Source organism: Pinus tabuliformis, chromosome 9 (assembly GCF_031772625.1).
Source record: "Pinus tabuliformis cultivar Carrire ecotype Pingquan chromosome 9, CPIR1, whole genome shotgun sequence".
NCBI classification, from domain to species: Eukaryota; Viridiplantae; Streptophyta; class Pinopsida; order Pinales; family Pinaceae; genus Pinus; species Pinus tabuliformis.
The window spans coordinates 870994210-871016899 of NC_142307.1; the positions used below are offsets into that span (position 1 = coordinate 870994210).

At 40.6% G+C, this 22690-nt stretch overlaps 1 protein-coding gene across 1 annotated transcript in view; it reads left to right on the plus strand.

Annotated features, from left to right (window-relative positions):
• Positions 1 to 22690, plus strand: part of LOC149151551 (putative envelope ADP,ATP carrier protein, chloroplastic) — a 277530-nt gene that overhangs the window by 50044 nt on the left and 204796 nt on the right. The window contains exon 2 of the mRNA XM_089439996.1: positions 6467 to 6523. Coding sequence (XP_089296122.1) covers positions 6467 to 6523 — 57 coding nt within the window. The remainder of the gene's footprint in view (positions 1 to 6466; positions 6524 to 22690) is intronic.

Genomic DNA, 22690 nt, shown 5'->3' on the forward strand with positions numbered 1-22690 from the left:
GAGATCCATTCCTACCCCAACAGTAGGACGACGACTTGGACATGACACCTGGCGAGGCAGGGACAAAAGACCCAGATCTGAATGAAATAGTGGAGCAGGAAGGACTAGATCTCCCCCAGCTCCTAGAACAATGGAAAACTCGAGGGATGGATGCGATACCCAAGGACCAAATAGATCGGATACAATAAATGTTCCTCACCAGGGAAGATACTCAAATGAGAGGCACCAAACGAGCGCATGGAGAAGTGAAAGGCCTGGGAGTCAAGCTTAAGACCCAGAATAGTCAAATCCTGAAGCAGACCCAACAGAAAAGAGGTCGGAAATCGAACATCACTGCACTCCAGGAGTTGGGAGCTCTCTTAATAAATTCAGGTAAGATGAAACCTTGGAACCCTAACTCCCCTCTTTTTCAATGAAGGTTCTAACATGGAATGTAAGGGGCTTGAATAGCCCCCAAACACAAAGAATCCTAAAATAAAAAATGAAAAAAGAAAACCCTGATATTCTGTTTATCCAAGAAACTAAATGCACCGCAACTCGCATGAAAATAAGCAATGGGAAATTTTGGTCTAAGTATGACTTTGTAGACATAGAATCTAGAAATGCGACAGGAGGAATTTTAACCCTATGGTACTCCCAAACAATCTATATTGTCTCCTCTGAAGCCACCCAATATGCACTGTCCCTAGTTTTACATTACATAGGTTCGCTAGATCTTATTTTATGTACCAATGTTTATGGCCCTCAACGAATTGATGAAAAACTTAATTTTATCTAGTCCTTAGAGATCCTTCACAGGAGGTACCCAACCACAAAATGGATCTTGGCTGAAGATTTCAATATGATTTTTTCTCTAGAAGAAAAGAAAGGAGGATCCAAGAAACTCGATATGGACTTTGAAAGTTTTCAAAATATGATTGATTGTTTGACGCTGGTGGACCTAGAGACCACAAACGATATGTACAAACAAAAGGGGGGGGGGACACATGGTGGCTTCGAGGCTAGACAAATTTCTAGTCTTGGAGGAGTTGATCCTGCAAAGAATTTCCGTGGAGACCAACATCCTATATAGTAGAGGATCCGACCATTGGCCTGTATCTCTAATTGCCCAGATTATGGGCACTCCAAAAAAAAACCCTTCTGGTTTGAAGGCTTTTGGCTAGACCACCCCAATTTTGTAAACAAAGTGAAGCAATGGTGGCAGGAAGCAAGAGTCATGAGAGGCTCCAAGATGTTCAGGATACAACAAAAACTGAAACTAATTAAAGAGCAACTTAAATTGTGGAACAAACATGAGTTTGGCAATATCTTCTAGGCAAAAAAAGATATAGAAGTTAAAATAGAAGCTCTTCAAAGATCTGTAGTGGAGGAAGGCTTCACAGAGGAAAAGAAAAATCAGGAGCTCTCCCTGTAATGGGAATGGGAAGAAAGATGTAAACAAGAAGAGAAACTATGGAGACAAAAATCAAGGGTACGGTGGCTTCAAGAGGGGAGAAGAACACTAAATTCTTTCACCGTACCATGATATCTCACTGAAATCACAACAAGAAATTGAGATTGAAAGATAAGGAAGCGAATGTTGTCCACTCCCATCAAGAGATTGAGCATGATGATGTGCCATTCATGTCTTCGCCACCTGCATCATTCATATGTTTCCTTGCCCATCTTGCATGAACGCACGTTGGAAAGTGGGCTTTTGTTCAAAAGGTAATTATTCATTTTGCAATCAAGTGCTTATGCTTGTTTGTATCTTGGGCATTTGGTATGGATTATGAGGTAACTTGGAAGGAAGAGGGGTTTTGATTATCATTATGCTCCCTCACTTTAAATGGGGGGTTAATCTTTCATCCTAGTACAGTGGGACCTCCCCTAATGGCCTAATGGGTATAGGAGGGGCACTACTTGGGAAACTTTGATTGAGATAGTGTAGTCCCATCTCTCCCTATTCCATACCTACCTCTTTCCATCTTACATTACGAGCCCCATAATCCACCTCCCTTCCTCGGGTTCAACTGACCATTGGTTCTTTGAGATTTGGCACTATACATTCTCATACTTGGGTAGGGCCGAAACTTGGCCCTAGGATGTAGATGTAGCTAAAAGAACAAGAAAAAACATACCATGGCCACAAGTAAAAATAAAAAATAAGATCAAAATACAAAAGATGGCCAGGATATACACATTAGCACATAGGCAAAATCTTAGCATGAGCTCTACCTCACTCATTATGACCATCACCCGATTCCAAAGCACACATTGCTCTTCATATTATGAGAAGGAACCCTTGCATTGTCCCAACCCCTAGTGGGAAATGAGCTGCCTCACCCTTAAGGGGGTAATCACTGCTGTACATCATACAAAGCAAGCTCTAACACTTTGAGCTACAAGCAATAATACAAAGTAAAATCAAGAAAAAGTAAAAGGTGCACAAGATGGGGGAAAGCATAGGCCGAGTTGGTATCTCATGCATCCACGATTGCTCCCTCCCCACATCTATATGCCAAGGATAAGGAGCTCATCATAGCTAGTCCCTTTGACCATGGCACTTGGCCATGAAGTCTTCTCCCCTTTGTTCCATCATTATTCACATGACACCTATCAATTGAAGGGTGGACCAAGGACATGTCATTTCCTCTTAGGGGTTGGAAACACCTAATAGGGTGGTCTATTAGCCACTCCTACCTAGGGAGGTAGCACTATTTTGAGTTCAAAGCCTTGATTTTGGAAGGGAAGTTTTGTTTGACATGTCAAATTGCCTATTACTTGCAAGCTTGGTTCACTTAGATGCAAAAATGATTAAATGTTGTTGATGATGTAGATGTTAACATTGGATATTGTGTGTAATTGTCAGGTAGTTCCACAACCATAGCTTGGGCAACTTAACTGGGGTCCAAGTCCTTCAAAGGAGCATATTGGCACCCATTGGTGGAGCGTTGAGAGCCATGGGTCTCCGAGTTGTAGCAGAGCATCACACATAGGCATGGGCACCTCCAACACCCACAATGTTCCAGAACGTTGCCCTAAATTAATGATTTTATGGGGTGATGCACCTGGAGCTAGAATGCCCCCAACCGACTTAGCACTTCACGAGGGATTAGCAACAGATCTAGGGCCCAAAGGAGGATGATCTCACACATTGAGACATGGGAGGGATAACACCACCTTGAGAGCCCTTAACGTTGGAGTAGAGACAATTATTTTGACTACCTAGAGACCCACGAGACCACTTTTGTGTCCCAAAATGAAAATTGTGGTCCTTGGAGGGAGATTGGCAGAGACCTAGGGGCCAACCCCTAGGAGATGATTTTAGAGGGCCTCTACTCACATCATGGCACCCTGAGCCCTCAACGCTTGCCCTACGAAAGCCTACGCATGGATGAGGTCAACTTTATCACAATGTTACCAGACTTGGAATCGACAATAAATCGGCGAGGCAAAAGAGCGAAGAGTTTTAATCGGATCGGAAAAAAAATCGGGAAAAAATCAGTGAATTCAATAAATAAAGATATATACATATATTGAGTTAAAAAAACATTTTCCATTGATATTCAATAAAGCCATGTCCAAGCAATGCATAATATCAATAGATGTATATCATGAATGAATAAGTATCTCATATATGTTATGAGTCCAAACATGATTGAAAGAACTGAGTCCTAACTCCTAACCAGTGACTACATAGAACCAGAAGCATCTGCTTCTAAAAGTTTATAAAATACTACATACTAATCAGTAAAAAAACAGTACTGAAATCTCTTGATTGCTGCTGAAATGATATGATAATGGTTTGCTACTGAAATCTCTGACAAAGCACACACTAAAGCTAACGCTGGAGCACACTACACACTATGCCTCTATTATGCGGAGTAAACTGAAACTGAAACCATGCCTCTATTACCTTCTTGATGTATGAGTTGTTGGGCTTTAGCGGTGAGTTACAAACCGACGTTTAATGTTTAACCTAACTAAACCACGTGGCAAACAATGCGGCAACCCTAAAAATTAAAACCTATGCTTGCCGAGTCAACGACTGAAAATCGCCTCAGTGGCCTAAATCAGAATTAATCGGTGAGTTGCGAGTCAAACTCGGTCAACGCGAGTTTGACTCACCCATAGTTGAATTAGATCATTTATGTTTCACTGCTTTATCTCTCTTATGACTCACACATGTGGGCTAATTTGAGTTTTGTTCATTAGCTACTATGTCAACTTGTGACTTAGCACAATATTTTATATTTTAGGGGCTAGAAGGCTAAACTAGGACTTTAAATTCCTCATATAAGTAGAGGAATCATTCATTGTAACATTCATCATCACACACTTGAGAATCTTGGTTTGCTTGAGTAATTCAACCCTCTTTTCTTTGGAGAATTCGGATCTATTGATGGATTTTGTCATTTCGAGCTAAAACGTTTGTCTTTGGAGCTATTCTTTGGATCAATGGATGGAATCTTTTGCATTTTATCTTGAATATTCACTTTTATACATGTCTAATGTATGGATGGAATAATCTTGATTCTGGGTTATGCTAATTGTGCCCTAATTTGTTGAAGATATATTGAATGCTATCTAGATGATCTATTGCATGCATTACTCATACATAACATGTGAATTGAATGTCCTAGTGGTGAACTTTGATTAAGCTCTCCCATGAAAAGTCCATTTTCCATTGCTAGGGCATCAAGATTTTAGCCTCCTTAGGAAACCTTTGGCTGATACAAGGCATCATAGACTCCATAATCTCAAGGAGCAAGGCACTGGCCTAATTTGTTGGTGATCAATCTCTTTTCTCATCCATAAATTCTTCTTTCTTTAATTTCAACCTCTTCAAGGATAAGTTCATAATCTAGGGCTTAGTGCGAATCCCTAGGAAAGGGACATTTTAGGGATTTGAGAGCCTAAACATCAAGGGGAGGGTATTGCCACAAAATTGCTCCTTTTGGTGGGCATCCACTTCAATCTTATCCATAAATTTCTTTGCCTTAGTTTGTAGCCCTAGGATAAAACCCTAGTTTGTGTTGCTTCAACTTAGAGGCTTGTTTGAGGGTTTCATGCACCTTTGTTTCATTGAAAATCACTTTTGGAAACCCTTTCCTTGCATCTTGGCCCTAGGTCTCTCCAACACTCAACCAATCAATCAAACCCTAGGTCATATATTGCCCTCCCTAGGTCTGTATATAGAAAGCAAATTGCCTCTAATTAGAGCCTTGAGCCATTGTTGTGTTTTTCTTGTAGAGTGCCTGTTTGAGGCACCTTATATCCTAACCTTTGAATATCTATCTTAGGTGACCTTCTTACATACCGGGACTTCTCCCATTGGTGAAAATCCGTAAAGAGCAGAGGGTTTGGCTGTGGTGACAGTGGGCCACTACCCCATTGTTGTCTCTTGGTCTAGTTTTAGCCTTGTAGGTTACCCCTCTCCAAGGCCTGCTAGATTTTGCGGCAACAGGTTTAAATCTCACTTATGACATATTTTGCTCTTTGTGAGCAAATTGTTGCCGAGGCTGTGAGCCATGAGGAATATCTTACCCTTGCTTATGGGTTCAAGGGTGGGGTGCATTACTCCATTTGAGCAATATAAAACAAAATGCCCTGGAAATTGAACTAAGAAAGTGAAACTTAGTGAGCGAATAATAGAAGTAAAGTGTCCTTTTAAATGAACAAATTATGCAGAATTTTTTGTATAAGTGTGATGTCCACAGCAGCGTAGGGGCTGTATAGTTCATGGTGGCGCCTGTCCCAATATTCATTAGCATACACCTACTATTAGATCACAGGAACTTAGAGAAGAAGTTACTCTTGGCAAGAAGACAACCAAGTAGACAGTAGTAGTAGAATAATGAATTGTTTCACTTTTTCCATTTCTTAACATGTCATAGGCTTAACTACTTTAGCTCACTTAGTGTTTTCAGTTTCTAATATCTATTTTATAAATTGTTCACATGGCCTATTTTGTAAACATTATATGACCGTTGATTGCATATTATAACTCTTTTGTTATGATGTCAGATGGGCTTTTTCATTTCATGGCTGGTGTTATCTATTAGATGTAGATGACATTTGTTAACAATTATCTTTAGAAACGTTATGCTATAACTGCTAGATGGTTGATTCTTGTTATTTGTGTACTAAATTGTTGGTTCATTAATGACTAATCTACTCTGGATTACTCTTGGCTTTAGAAAATGTAGTATTTGTCTACAAGTAGAAAAAAAACTGCGTTTCAAGATTTTCTGCACCTATTTTGGCATTCTGCATGTTTCTTAAAATGTATATGCATTAAAATATATGAAAATATATATTGTTTAAAACATGGTCCTGGGATGCTTCACTGCTGGGGATTCTGGAAATTGGCACTCCATTGCTCTGTTCCTGCTCCCAGCATCATTGGCTTGACATTTGTTGATATTTTGTGACTAGAGCATCATTCATTCTTGGTATTGATTTGCATGTTACTTCTTTGCAGACCCATGGAATACGGGCAACTGAAGAAAGCGCACAGAGAGGGATTGGTTTTGTTGAGGTAAGTTGCATTCTCGGATGGATTTTTGCCATTCTGAAGCAGAACTTTAATGTCCTCGACAGCTATGATTCTATGTTTTCTTCCACTGTATCCTGTATTTGCTGAATCTTACTTTTTTCCATGATACTTTACACATTAGGCAAAATATTACGATAGTTTTTTTGGTAAATAAGAATATTCATATTACTGATAACATAGAATTACATCACAGCAGAACCAAAACTGGGTACCCTTTAATGTAACTCAGGGGGCCATACAACAGTATGTGAATACAACATTTGCAGTGGAAAGGAGCCAAAAATGAAACAGTTAAAGCCTAGGCCTTTAACAACATCAGAAATTCCTGAGATAGAGAGACAGTTATAGCAACAATCAGCTCTTGAGAGTCTGAATAGTCTCATAACCTCCTATACTAGAAGGCTTATTCTCACTATACTATACTACTATGATAAGCAAGCAAAGAGGCCTTACATGTCCACTTTAACAGTTTGTAGAAGCATTGCTGTTCATAAATGTTCTCTGCTGTGAAAGATCGAGGCTTACTCCTCTGAGGGTTACTCTTGCTCTAGTTCTGCCCATAGTTTTCAAAACAAGCCTGGTCCAAACTGGCCAGTTGACAGAGCCAGGGAACGAACTGGTCATCAACCTGGACCAGTGGCCCAGTTTGTACCGGTTGGGTACCACACCGGCCAGTTCCAATTTGAAGTAGCTGAGCAATTCAGACGAAAAAATAATAAAATATGAAGACATTCCTGGAAAAAAAATCTGTGCTCTTTCATTTAGCTCTATTATTGTTGAGTGGGAATTTCTATGTGCTAATTTTCACTATTCTATGCTTAGTACCAGGGTTGCAGGGGAGCGGCTGCCCCCCCTCCCCCCCGAACCCGCTCCCGAATCGTGCTTCCTTTGGGAGCAACTCGGGAGCGACCAGGGAGCGTGCTCCCGAAATCGCTTACGCATGGGAGCGAATATGGGAGCGAAATTTTCGCTCCCTAGCATTTTTTGCAAATTTTTTTTGGTAGTAACATTCCAAATGCAATTTTTTTCAAAGAAATGAATAATTTTTTAGTGGGACAACCTGATTATCAAGCCTATGGCCCTAGTATTGATACGCGATTCATGGTAATGTTAAAAGTGACATTCTCCTTAATCTTCATTTTCATCATTTTACTTAAATTTTTAACATTACCATGAAATGACTCAGGATGTTTGAGAGTGGTTCCGACCTCATTGGATTTCATATGGAGAAAGTAGAATTTTAAATCTCATTCAAAATCCAGCAGACTTATCAATTTTTTAGGATTTCAATATTGGGGGGATTGCAATGTTTCCCTTGGATTTTGTCATGTATTAGGGCATGGAACTTGTATTTAATGAAGAGCACCAATCCCTCTATGTACCTTGATGTAAGTGACATTGGTTATCGAACTCCTCTATCATGACCCGACTAAAAATATAACCATCACTTGATCAAAAGCTTTACTTGACTTGCTATGTTTTTTCTATCTTATGTTAATGAGGGTGATAGTAATGACAAAGATCTTGATTTTCCAACAAGACTAAAAAATTAGACATTTCTCACGGTGGCAAGAGGCCCAAGCATTAGCAATAGATAATAGATTTACTCGTCTTTTCTAGTTTCTAGTAGTTACTGTCGACTCTTTCATATTTATTATGATATTTTTTGTAAACAATATATGACAATTTAAGTTTGAAGTTGGCAATTATAACTCATTGGTAATGGATTATGAATATGATGCTTCGTGAAAGTTGAAAGTTGTTTCATTTCATTTCATTTTATAACATTTCATTTCATGTTAGATATTATTTGTTGTAATGGTTACACTTAGCTTACAAGTACAACTTTGATGATCAATAATGATAAATGTTATATATTGAATTTTGAAAGCTTGAAACTTTAAGATTGATGAATCATGATTCATGAGACTCAATATGTTGTAAGTTACTAACATGTGGACGTGGTTGATGAAGATTATAACTTTTAGATGATTGTTGTTATATGGTTCAATCTATGTTTTTTATATCTAATTCATCATTCTACATGTTTTTGTTGACATATATGCATCAAAATATAAAAATATAAAAAATATATATTTATATAAAAAAACGCTCTGGGATTCGCTACCAAACCGGGAGCTTCTGAAAATGTTGCTCCCGCTCCCCGTTTTCGCTCCCGCTCTCAAGTAACCTTGCTTAGTACAATCACTTAGCCCAATTCTTTCTTCAATTAGCAATCACTTTGAAGCGAACAAAGTTCCTTCTTAAGATTAATTACTCCAAAAGACTTGGAATATCAAATTATCCATTAAGGATATAAATATTATATTAAATATGTGAATAAGAATAAGAATGATGATAAATTACAATGAGAACGAGAGGCTTGCTTATATACCAAGCAAGTGTCTCTTCATGAAGAATCATGTCTTATTAGACATGCCTCTTCAACCTAATTACTACTTTACTAATAATTAATTATGATTATTATCATTTACATTATATTTATATTATTTATATATTTTATTCGTTACATTGCCTCCTTCCTCAAAGAGCTTTGTCCTCAAAGCTTGTCCAGGAAAAAAGGCTTGATCTCTTTTTCGGCTTTGAAAGTTTTTCTCTCTTGGAACAGTCATCTTTGTCGATACAAGCTGATATGATCTTCTTAGTGACAAACAGAATTGTCGCACTAAGAAGGGATCAGACCATCCCAGATTAATTTTCTGTATAGTATTCTGATCATTGGAATTTTGTAACGACTTGTCAGTGTAAGACTGGATGGATGTTACGTCATTATTCTCTAAAACATTATTTGTTGTCTTTGGTTTGAATGGTCCTGATACGTAGCTTGGTTGATCTGTCTACTCTCGTGATTCGGATGTCGATATAAAGTTTTTAGATTTTCTTTTGGTGAAGATGTTGTTGAATTGGTTATGGAACATTCACTTGGGATGTCCATTGTTTGAACTGCAACATCTAAGCGTGTCGTTTCTTCAACTGATTTGTCTTCTTGAGTTGTCATATTCACTGGATCGGTATTCGTTCCCTTATTTTCAACTTGAATTGTTGTAACTGGAGATTTTGATACTTCTTCTTGAGTGACTTGTTCCAACTTATCTTTTAATGCTTTCTTATCCTCCTTAAGTTTCTTAGTTTGATTGAGCAGACTTTGATTATGGTTTCTCAGACGTAAAAGTTCTTTGGTTTTTGATTCATCAACCTTATTTTCAGTGTTTTGAATTTTAAAATTTTCATCTTTTAGATCTCTGATTTGTTCTAATAAATTTTTATTGAGGTTCTTTAAACGAAAAGTTTCCTCTTCTTGTTCTGATAAGTGATCCTTGAGTTCCTTCTTTGATGCTTTAGCTTTCTTGACTTGTTCGAGTAGCTTTTCTTGGTGATCTCTTAGGCGTGGAATTTCTTTGTCTCTGCTGCAGATGACTTCTTCAAGCTCTTTTTGATTCTTTGATATAGTTTTTCCGTTTGAAACATCAAATCTGAGATATCATTAAGGTATTCTAATGAAGATTTTATTGATTTTGATTTACTTGTTATGTCTCGAAACATGACCATCTTCCATTTATAAGGAAACGTCAAAATTTGTTTCTTTATGTTTAACATGAATGTACCCAAATCCTTAAACCAGGGTTGACCGAGTATGATGTCAGTGTTTCTATTCGTCCTTACAACATGAAATTGAGATATGTAATCATAATGACATATTGTCACTTGTAGATCACTAATTTTATACTTGTTTTGGTCAAAAATATTTTTCTTTACACTAATGCTTAGCTCTGGAATTAATAGTTGATTTGCCAAGTTGATGTTGATATAATTTTTATCATTGCTTGGGTTGATGGCGACATTAACTTCTCTTCCTTGGATATTTCCTTTTAATGTAATTACTCTATGATTTGTAACTGAAAGACCATTATAGGAAAACCTTTCTTCCTTCATCATTTTAACTTTGTATGGAATTTTTTTTTTAATAACTTATTTTATCTCCCTTTATATATGTATATTTTTCCAATATTCTTGTGGATTGTTAAAAACTTGAATACCCTTTTATTAAAAAAAAATACCCCTTTATATTGTTGCCCTCTATATATGTATGTATTTCTTTATATTAAGACCCATTTTCAAAATAACTTTATTATCTTAAAATAATAATAGTTTCACTTTTTTTTTTAATAATAAATTGGTCCCTTTTTTATATACTTAATTACTCCCTTGATAACTTTTTAATGTCACCCCACTTAATATAAAGGTCACGTCTTTTCATATGACACGGTCACGATGTTCACAATACTTTTTAAGTAAAAAGTAATATTTACCTTTCATGTAAGAGCTTTTGGATCCTTGTTTTCTCTTTAACTTTTAAAATACCATGGGCTATTACCATGGGTTGTTTCTAAAACCTCGGTTAATGTTCTCCACGTAAAATGTAAAATGTAAAACTTACTACTGGTTTCTAAAACTACGGGCAATTACCATTGATTTCTAAAATACCATGGGCAATTGTTTTTAAAACCTCGGTTAATGTTCTCCACGTAAAATGTAAAACTTACCACTGGTTTCGAAAACCACAGGCAATTACCATTGGTTTCTAAAACCACGGGCTTCTCCACCTAATTTTTTTTAAATATACTTGAAAAGATTCCCGCTTATCTTTATTATGCACTTTTATCAATAATGTAAAACCCTTTATATATATATATATTTCACTTTCCTCTTTTTTTTTTTATATAACCTTCTTCTTTATTCTTTATTTTTTTTTTTTAAATAATGGCCAACGACCTAAAAATTGGAGAATCTCCCAATATGTAGCGAAACGCTTCAATTATGACAGCAACGAAGTTGATGATAGGTTGATAGCCAAAGGCATGGTGATCAGCCAACGTGGCTCTGATACCACATGAAGCGAACAAAGTTCCTTCTTAAGATTAATTACTCCAAAAGACTTGGAATATCAAATTATCCATTAAGGATATAAATATTATATTAAATATGTGAATAAGAATAAGAATGATGATGAATTACAATGAGAACGAGAGGCTTGCTTATATACCAAGCAAGTTTCTCTTCATGAAGAATCATGTCTTATTAGACATGCCTCTTCAACCTAATTACTACTTAACTAATAATTAATTATGATTATTATCATTTACATTATATTTATATTATTTATATATTTTATTCGTTACACACTTTCAAACAAAATTAATCTTCCAATGACATAGCAATTGTAGATAGAACAATAAATCCAATATGCAATAGAAGACAGCCAAGAGCAATGACAAGAGACACAACATTTGGTCAAAGACTAGGGAAAAACCCTTTCAAATTCTTCTTCTATTACATTGTCATCAAATGTTCAACAGAGAGATTACAATGTTCCAATTCAACAAGAAAGAGTCAAAGTCAAATATTTGACTTATCCAACAATTCACTAACCACTATCCAAGAGATGAGCCCAAAAGTCAAATCTGGTCAAAGTTAACAGCAGTCAATAGCAGCAAATGATGCCCTAACTAGTCAATGTTCAGCAGTGAAATCAGCTCCAAAAAGTTCAGTCCTGGCAGCAGAAAGTTCGGCCTCTTTTGCTGGTCAAAGTCAAGTCAAAACAGTCCCAAAAATGTCTCCAAAAGTGGTGAAAGTCAGTCAACTTCTGCTATCAAATGGCAGCTTCAGATCTGCAGTCAACCATAGTCAAAGTGCCTAGAAAAATTTCATTCTCGCCTCCAAAACAGATGCAAAATCCCAAGTCAAACCAATCCCAAACTCCAAAAAGTCAATGCTGGTCAAAGGCTGGTCACAGAATTTGGCCCGATCAGAAATCTTCTTTCTCCTTGCACATGTGAAAGAGACCTGTAATTTTCAGAAGTAGTCAAACCTCCAAGAGAAGAATATGTGTGATGATGATGCCTCCAAATGATGTGACATGAGGTGTATTTATATGTTTCCAAAGAGGTCGAATTTCCTTGCCCAGGCCAACTTGTACTTTTGTGTACTTGTGGGTTTCACTTCAAAAAATAAAATTTTCCTTAACCAAATTAAATTCTTCCAAGGGCTAGGAGGGGTCTTTCTTGATGAAGAAGGCTGTCCAAAGGAAGGAACTTGTCCCTGAGCTGCCGAATTAACACTATGAGGCTTAGAAGGCTGTTCCAGAGCTCCTTTAGCAACTAAGGCTATTCTGATGGTGACATTGTTAAATTGTAGTCAGTTAATTATCTTATTTCAACATGCATCCTTGCATGCCATGTGCTTGATCATCAAATTAAGGATTGCATATTGGCTAGAGCCTAGACTGAAAATTGTTGCAGTATCCAGAGGCAATTGCAATGACAAAGGAGACATATCCACAAGAAGGTAACAAAGATCAACAGAATAGATGACAGCAACACAGAAGAAGTAAGAAACAGGTTAAATAGGGTCATGATGAACAGGAACCTGCAAACAGTAATTCTGCAGCACTTAATTCAGATGGGCAACCTAAAGCTGTAAAGAATGTATCTCATCAAAAGGCCCTGTGCAAGGATTATGATGGTATTACTTTTACAATTATATATTATCAGACTTAAGTTCAAGTTTCAAGCTAAAGAAATCAGTTCACTCAAGTAGTGATCTAAATCACCTGATTTGAGTTCGAATTTAAATTCGGCGACATTGAAGTTCGAGAAAAATTCGTTAATGAAAATTTTGGTAATAAAATTCAACATTAAATTCAATATACTACAACATTCAAAAATAAAAAATACATATAATAAGATGAAAAATTTATTACTCCCATTAATTAACAAACTATATAACAACTTAATATATAATATGATATATTATTTAATTAAAGTAAGGGCATATTATGTATATATAAAAGGTTGGATAACAATTACTAAATGCATCATGATTAATGAAGATAAATTGTGTAACCATGATGTTCAAATGGGATCTAGAGATTCAGTTTTATACATTTAATTTGTGCATAACTAATACCTTCTACCCCAATTTGAGACCATTTAATCATACATAGTGATCAATATAACCATTAGTGGCTGAATACAAATATTTGTGTTATGAAGTAGGGTATATGTAGTGATATATTTTTGGAAGAAAAACCTACAGGCTAGAGGTCAGTGTTAATGATGAATTAACCTTTGATTCATGCAATGTAACCCATTATTTGTGGGTAGAGATGAGTCTAAACTGCACAGGGATGGAGGGCAAGGGTGTTAGCGTCTGGGAGAGAAAGAAGATTATTGTCAAGCTCTAGAGTCCACAGATGTAGCTGAGGAAATTGAAATTGCAACAAATCTAGTGTTAGGCAACTTGAGTCTCCCCGGAGAAATGAACAGCACATGTAGTGGGTTGCAGGGTTAAATTTTTTTACTTTATTGATTTCCATAATCAAATTTCAATGAACCCATTTTATTTTCCTTGGAGTTCGTGTTCAAGATTGATTTGAGATTTCGTTGAATTGGAGTTGAATTTGCTTGAAATGTTTTTGAATTTGACTAATTTTGAATTTCAAATGAAAAGTGCGTCGAATGTGGTGACTTAGGTGGTGATCGCAGATGAGTTTGATGAGTTATCAGGTTGATCAGTTATTTGTAGTAGGCCTAGTGGCCTAGTAGCTTGTAGTATGGTTTTTGGACTCTAGAGGCCATTTCGAAGCTCATTGATTATTTATTATGCTGCTGATTTGCACTTGGTGCCATTTTGATATATTCACCCTTTACATGGTATTTAGATGTGCAGACTTTTCATATTTTGTCTCTAATGGTTTGGATTCTTAAAAATAAATTTCTTTCATTAAAAATTAAAAATGTCATGTATTTAAAAAAAAAAAAAAACCAATTTATTGAATCAGGTCCAGTCCTGTTCGGGTTTGAAATCTAGTTTGATAGGTGGCTGGTTCGAAGATCCGTTCCAAGTCTAAAAACCATGGAACTTCTGCCTATATGCTTATTATAACTCACATTAATCAAAGTAACATTCGTTTGAACCAAAAGAAAAGAATTAAATTTCACTCTGCTGATCCATAGGAGTTGTCACCTTATTTGAAATTGCTATCTCATCATCAATCGTTCTTAGAGGAATATGGGAGCTCATGGGTTCGAAAACTTTTCGTATTTGAAATTTTCACAATATCTCCTCATCCGTCTTGATAGATCTGAGCAGACTAACTCCACACCTGCTAGAAGGGATATCGTTGCTGTTTTGATCCTCGGTGGCTCCTGTGCCTAATACATCAATGGGAGAGCATCGTCTCCATACAATTCCCGGTCCGGTGGCCTACCCATGCCACCTCCTGCGACTAACTCCTGCCAGAGAATGCTAATCATCCTATGATCCCATGCACAACCAACATGCCAATACAACCCATGGAGTTTGCTCACAAACTGCCTGTCCACTAGCACTGACAGGAACTCCCCTAAGGAATGTATGCGCTCAGTCACTGGGGAAATCCGCCACACCATCAACGAATCACTAAAACCCAATTGAAGATCTGGATGACCTACCCTTGTATAACCCCGCTCACCCCTACGGGTAGGCGAATTACTAAGCCCCGCGATGTTAGAATGCCATGCCAGTCTTAGAAAGGTGCCACCATGCTGATGTTGCACCACTGACTATGACAAACTGCCCATTGTGTGCAGACTGTATCCTCCTCTCCTGGAATCTAATGGTGAAAAATCTGAGTGCCAATGTCATCCTACCCTGGCACCTCCATGATGTCAATGTCTACCCATCTACTGCCAATCTCGGTCCACAGCAGTAACAAGGAAAATAGGTCTTTCCATGTGACGAAGGGCTCGACGCTCCCCCATATGTCAAACCGAGAGTGAGCTGGGTCACTCTCTACCCTGATCTCGCTCGTCATAAAATAGAGTGACCAATCAACCAACTGAATCCCTGGATCCCATAGCCATACCGGCGGCGGCATAGTCCTGACAACTATTGGCACTATCTCGTACCACGTCTCGAGTCCCTGCAAGCAATCAATATATGTACTCCATGCATCCTGAATCAATGCGGTGCATGCAAGACTTCCTTGTGCCTGCCATACCACACTGTGAGATTTGCTATCTTGCCTCTTGTGGGTGCTGCCCAAGACTGCCTGGAGTCTAAACATCCACTCGTAAGAAAGGTCAACCACCTATTGCATATGCTTCTGTGACCCGTTGGAGTGTCTAAGCCAAAATGTGACATGCATCCCCTTAATTGTGAACTCTAGGGTGGAACATACGCTACCTCCGCAACAAACCACACACTCCCCAAACCGATACCTATCAACTTGTGCCTTGACCCAATGGCACCGCTGAGAAGTCTCTCCCTTGGTGCGTCGATTCCCATCCAAATATCTTAGGTGAGCTCCCCGCACCCTACTGCTCGTGGCAGAGTGTCAAGGTACAACAATCAAATCACCTGTGCTTGCAAACGATGTAGAAGAGAGACGGATGTGAGTCCCCACATATATCATCAAATGTCGCTCATCTATGTCCTCATCGATCCTTGGTGAACTTCACCCAAAGGTGTGCCTGGTGTCCCGGTCCATTAGTCTCCTTGGAGGCAACACTCCAAGACCCCGCTATGCAGCACCATGTGCCCCTGCATACCACCGAGTATCCCTGTACTCCTTGGCATGCCACTGTACACTGTGACCTATCCCTATACACCACTGAATACTCCATGCTACTGTTGTACCATTCTATACTGTCCCATATCCTACCTGTGTCACTGTACCTAACACTCCCCACGTGTACTCAAATGCAATGTGAGTCACTCCTCCTACTCCACAATGCAAACTGACATGCTACGACACACCACCATGCATCTCCATTCTCTTCTGCAGGCTACTACTCCTCGATGCATAACCTTATACACCATTGGATGGTATGGTCTAAAATTGGGTTTGTATGCATAAGGCCACATCCCTTTGCATCACATTGGACTCTGCAACATAACTCTGTGTAGTCCTAGGTACCACTGCCTACTGTCGTACCACCCTATAACATATGGTATCTCGCATGTACCAAAGTATCTGCCACTTTGCTAGTGAACCCACCATGACACGTGTCATATCTCCTCATCCGTCTTGATAGAATTGAGTAGACTAACTCCACACCTGCTAGAAGGGATATCGCTGCTGTGCTGATCCTCGGCGGCTCCTGTGCCTAATACATCAATGGGAGAGCATCGTCTCCATACAATGCCCGGTCTGGTGGCCTACCCATGCCACCTTGTCTGATCAACTCCTGCCAGAGAATGCTGATCATCTTGTGATCCCATGCACAACCAACATGCCAAAACAACCTATGGAGTTTGCTCACAAACCGCTTGGCCACTAGTGCTGACAGAACTCCCCTAAGGAATGTATGCGCTCAGTCACTGGGGAAATCCCCACACCATCAACGAATCACTAAAACCCCATGGAAGATCTGGATGACCTACCCTTGTAGAAATCTGCTCACCCCTACGGGTAGCCAAACTGCTAAGCCTTGTGATGCCAGAATCCCATGCCAGTCTTAGAAAGTTGCCACCACGCTGACGCTGCGCCATTGACTATGACAAACTGCACATCGTGCGCAGACTGTATCCTCCTCTCTTGGAACCTAATGGCGAAAAGTCTGAGTGCCAATGTTATCCTACCCTGGCACCTCCATGATGTCAATGTCTAGCATCTACTGCCAATCTCGGTCTGGAGCAGTAACAAGGAAAATAGGGCTTGCCATGCAACGAAGGCCTCGACGCTCCCCCATATGTCAAGCCGAGAGTGAGATGGGTCACTCTCTACCCTGATCCCACTTGTCATGAAATAGAGTGACCAATCAACCAAGTGAATCCCTGGATCCCATAGCCATATTGGTTGCAGCATAGTCCTGACAACTGTTGGCGCTAACTTGTACCATGTCTCGAGTCCCTGCAATCAATTAATATATGTACTCCATGCATCCTGAATCAATCCGGTGCATGCAAGACTGCGCTGTGCCTGTCATACCACACTGTGAGATCTGCTATCCTACCTCTTGTAGGTGCTGCCCAAGACTGCTTGGAGTCTAAACATCTGCTCGTAAGAAAGGTCAAACACCTAATGCATATGCTCCTGTGACCCGTCAGAGTGTCTCACCCAAAATGTGACATGCATCCCCTTAAGTGTGAACTCAAGAGTGGAACATATGTTACCTTCGCAACAAACCATGCACTCCCCAAACCGGTACCTATCACCGCTGAGAAATCTCTCCCTTGGTGCCCCGAGTCCCATCCAAATATCACCGCTGAGAAATCTCTCCCTTGGTGCCCCGAGTCCCATCCAAATATCTTAGGTGAGGTCCCCGCACCCTACTGCTCATGGCAGAGTGTCAAGGGACAACAACTGAATCACCTATTGTTGCAAGCGATGTAGAAAAGAGACAGGCGTGTGAGTCCCCACAGATATCATCAAATTTCACTCATCTGCGTCCTCATCGATCCTGGGTGAACTTCACCCAAAGGTGTGCCTGATGTCCCCATCCATAAGTCTCCTTGGAGGCAACACTCCAAGACCCCACTATGCAACACCATACGCCCCTGCATACCACCGAGTATCCCGATACTCCTTAGGATGCCACTGTACACTGCGACCTATCCCTATACACCACTTAATACCCCATGCTACTGTTGTACCATCATGTAATGTCTCGTATTGTGCTTGTGTCACTTTACCTGACAATCCCGATGTGTACTCAATGTGATGTGAGTCACTCCTCCTATTCCACAGTGCAAACTGACATGCTACGACACACCACCATGCATCTCCATGCTCCTCTACAGACCACTTCTCCTCACTGTATAGCCCTATACACCACTGAATGCTATGGTCTAAAATTGGGTTTGTATGCATCAGGCTGCATCCCTCTGCATCACACTGGACTCTGCAACATACCTCTATGCAGTCCTGGGTACCACTGCCTACTGTTGTACCACCCTGTAATATATGGTATTGTGCATGTGCCAATGTATCTGCCACTGTACTAGTGAACCCACCATGACACGCGTCATATATCCTCATTCGACCTAATAGATCTGAGCAAACAAACTCCACAACTACGAGAAGGGATATCGCTACTATGCCGATCCTCGGTGGATCCTGTGCCCAATACATTAATGGGAGAGCATCGTCTCCATACAATGCCTGGTCTGGTGTCCTACCCTTGCCACCTCCTCCGACCAACTCCTGCTAGAGAATGCTAATCATCTTGTGACCCCATGCACAACCAACATGCCAAAACAACCCATGGAGTTTGCTCACAAACTGCCTTGAATTTTCTAAGTCTATCTGTTAGAAAATTAATATGTATTCTGCTGGTTTATTTCTTCTACTTGTTTATTCGAACAAGTTATTTAATACATTTAAATACCGAAATAAACAGAATACAATCACAACATCTACAGATCATCAACTGAAAGAAAACAAGCACACAAGTGACACCGTTATTTTTGGACAAATGTCCTAGGTAAAACCCAATGCGGGAAAACCGATGCAGCTATTTGTAGGTTATATTATTATGCAGTCTTTTTGAGTACAACTGGGTGCCTAACCGGCTCACCTGACAGAGAAAAATACATGGCAACAATACCTCTATATTCAGAAACAGGTATTCAAAAAACCTGTTCCACGAAGCCCTCTCTGACACAATTGAAGCTTAGCGCTGGCCCTTCTGGCCTCTGTGTTAGCTTCCTGCTGACCTGCGTCAGCCCCAGGACCCTCTTCGTCAGCCCTCTGAGGCATTGCGCAGCCTCTAGGACCCTCTGCGTCACTCCAACAGCCTCTACGTGGATGACGTAGTCGCTTTGGCCTTTGCGCTAACTCTGCTGGGCTCTGCGTAGCCTGGACTGGCTACTGCTCTCGCTCTCTCTGCTTCTGCGCTGGTCTCTCAGTAGTCTCTGCCTCTATGCCTTGTACTCACTGCCCCTCGCTGCTGATCACTGATTCAACTTTGCTTAGCAACCTCGCTCTAGCAAAATGAATAACTGATCACTCTGGTGTGTTCTCCAACTGACCCTCAAGCCTCTTCTTATACTTTTCTCATTGGTCTATCAACGACTGAGATTAAATCTCTAATCAACAACTAAGATTAGATTTGGATTGATCCATGACTTTTGGAACCTTCTAACCCAGTTTTATATTAATACCCATTAATATTTTATTTTTCCTAAGTTTAGACTTAGGAACTCCATTAAAAATATTAATTATTTTAATATCTCCCAAACCGGGTACAATTTGTCCAAACCATTTATGGGTCTTGGAGATCTCATGTGCTTTAGCCTCTCTATCAATTTTCATGGCTAGAGCACTTCCGATGCTACCCCAAATCAACACTCCCTCTTAGCGAGGACTGTGCTCTAGTAATACTCCTCACTGAGCATCACCCTGATTATCTGGCATCGGTCCCTGTGCTGATGCTAGGCCTCCTCGCCCAACATCCTCTGCACTGTTGCATCCTATACTGCTGCCCATGGCCCTGCCACTGCCACTGTTGCATCTGTATGATAACTCCCTCTGCATCCATGTTGCTGCTGGTCCATCCTCCCAGCACTGCATCTGCACTGCATCCCCCTCTCATCATGCTGCATCGTGCTACTGCATACTGCTACTGCACTGCAACTCAGTTACTGAGAAGTAAGTAACTGATCCACCCAACTTCTGACATCCTTGTCAGGCTAGAAACACTCCTGATGCTGAAGCTCCCTTTGCCGCTAACAAGTGCTCCCTCTACTGACCTTTGCGCTGCTGCAACAACTCCCTGGATCTCGCACTGTTGCACACCTCTCTGTGCCATTCTGCACAAGTGCAAAACTCTCATGCCTCTCGCACTATTGCAGCCTGCTAGCCTCGCGCTTCCCGGGGACTCTTGCACTGTAGCACTCTCTGCCGCTTCATCCGCATCTGTTTCTACCGACATTCGCCAATCCTGCTACTCCTCTTCGGGGCTCCCGTAGCAAGGTATAATCCAAGAGGTTGGGTACCTTAGGGATCCTGCCCCTCATCGCCTGTAGTCCTCCTGACTATAGCTCGATGTCTCCCCACTTCTTCTCAAGTGGCACATGAGCACTCAGGGCACAATCGTCATCCCTCTGCTCTTCTTATCGACTCCTCCGAGTCCCTCTACTTCCTTCCGGAAGTTCTCTCTTCGACTCCTGCTGAGTCTCTCTACTTCCCTCCGGAAGTTCTCTCTTCGACTCCTACTGAGTCTCTCTACTTCCCTTTGAAAGTTCTCTCTTCGACTCCTGCTGAGTCTCTCTACTTCCCGTCTGGAAGTTCTCTTCTAGACTCCCTCCGAGTCCCGATTTCCCTCCTGGAAATCCTTCTGCCAACCATCAAGTTGCCCCTCTCCAATCGTCTGTGCAACTGCAACACTGATCTAGATTCCTTGGCTAGAAATCCACTTCGGCAGCAACTCCCTCTACCTTGGTCTTGCCCTGTTAGGTACTTTTCTAACCACAATAACCCACCAGCGTCACTCCACAAACTACCCATAGCCTCCTATGCTCCAACAACTGAAGGATTGAGCCTCTTGGCTCTACGCAATCCCGGCACCGGCAAAACAACTCCCTTAGCCAATTGCGTCAGCCCACCTGGCCTCTGCGTGAGCCTGTTTTCTGCCCTCCATAGCCTCTGCGTTGCCTCTCTCTGGCCTAGACTGATGACGCAGTCCCTCTGCGTCACTCCTTCCTCTGTCGCTTTCTGCAAGGATCAACTCTTTCACTCGGGACAACTGCTCTGCTAAGATGATGCCTTCAGTTTTCCTGTGATTTGCAACCACACTCCGATACCATGTTGAATTTTTTAAGTTTATCCGTTAGAAAATTAATTATGCTGGTTTATTTCTTCTACTTGTTTAAATTCAAACAAGTTATTTAATACATTTAAATACCGAAATAAACACAATACAGTCACAACATCCACAGATCATCAACTGAAAGAAAACAAGCACACAAGTGACACCATTATTTTTGGACAAATGTCCCCGAAAAAACCCAATGCGGGAAAACCGGTGCAATTGTTCAGAGGGTTGTATTATTATGCAGTCTTTCTGAGTACAATTGCGTGCCTAACTGGCTCACCTGGCAGAGAAAAATACACGACAATAATACCTCTATATTCAGAAACAGGTATTCAGAAAACCCGTCCGATGAAACCCTCTCCGACACAATTGAAGCTCAGCGCTGACCCTTTTGGCCTCTGCGTTAGCCTCTTGCTGACCTGCGTCAGCCCCACGACCCTCTGCGTCAGCCCTTTGAGGCACTGCGCAACCTCTGGGACCCTCTGCATCACTCCAGCAGCCTCTGCGTGGATGACACAGCTCCTCTGGCCTCTACGCTGACTCTGCTGGGCTCTGCGTAGCCTAGATTGGCTATTGCTCTCTCTCTCTCTTCTTCTGCGTTGGTCTCTCAGTACTGTCTCTGCCTCTTTGCCTCGTACTCACTGCCCCTCGCTGTTTGATCATTGATTCAACTTTGCTTAGCAACCTCGCTCTAACAAAATGAATGACTGATCACTCTGGTGTGTTCTCCAACTGACCCTCAAGCCTCTTATACTTTTCTCGTTGGTCCATCAACGACCGAGATTAAATCTCTAATCAACGACTAATATTAGATTTGGCTTGATCTATGACTTTTGGAACCTTCTAACCCAATTTTATATTAATACCCATTAATATTTTATTTTTCCTAAGTTTAGACTTAGGAACTCCATTAAAAGTATTAATTATTTTAATATCTCCCAAACTGGGTACAATCTGTCCAAACCATTTATGGGTCTTGGAGATCTCATGTGCTTTAGCTTTTCCACCAATTTTCATGGCTAGAGCACATCCGATGCTACCCCAAATCAACACTGGCCACTAGTGTTGACAAGAACTCCCCTAAGGAATGTATGCGCTCAGTCACTGGGTCAACTATCTCATCTATGCCGTGTCCATTCCGCATGTTTGATATGGGATAGGAAGCCCCACCTAGATCCCAATGCCAACCTGGGCTTCCAGTACCCTCAATGTCTGAGAGCTCGCACTGAGTTTCACTCCGGACTACGACCATCTCCATAATTCCAGATGCTAGTCCACTCCACGAGTACCTACTCAAAATCTCTCACCATCCAACGCCAAGGACAAGATC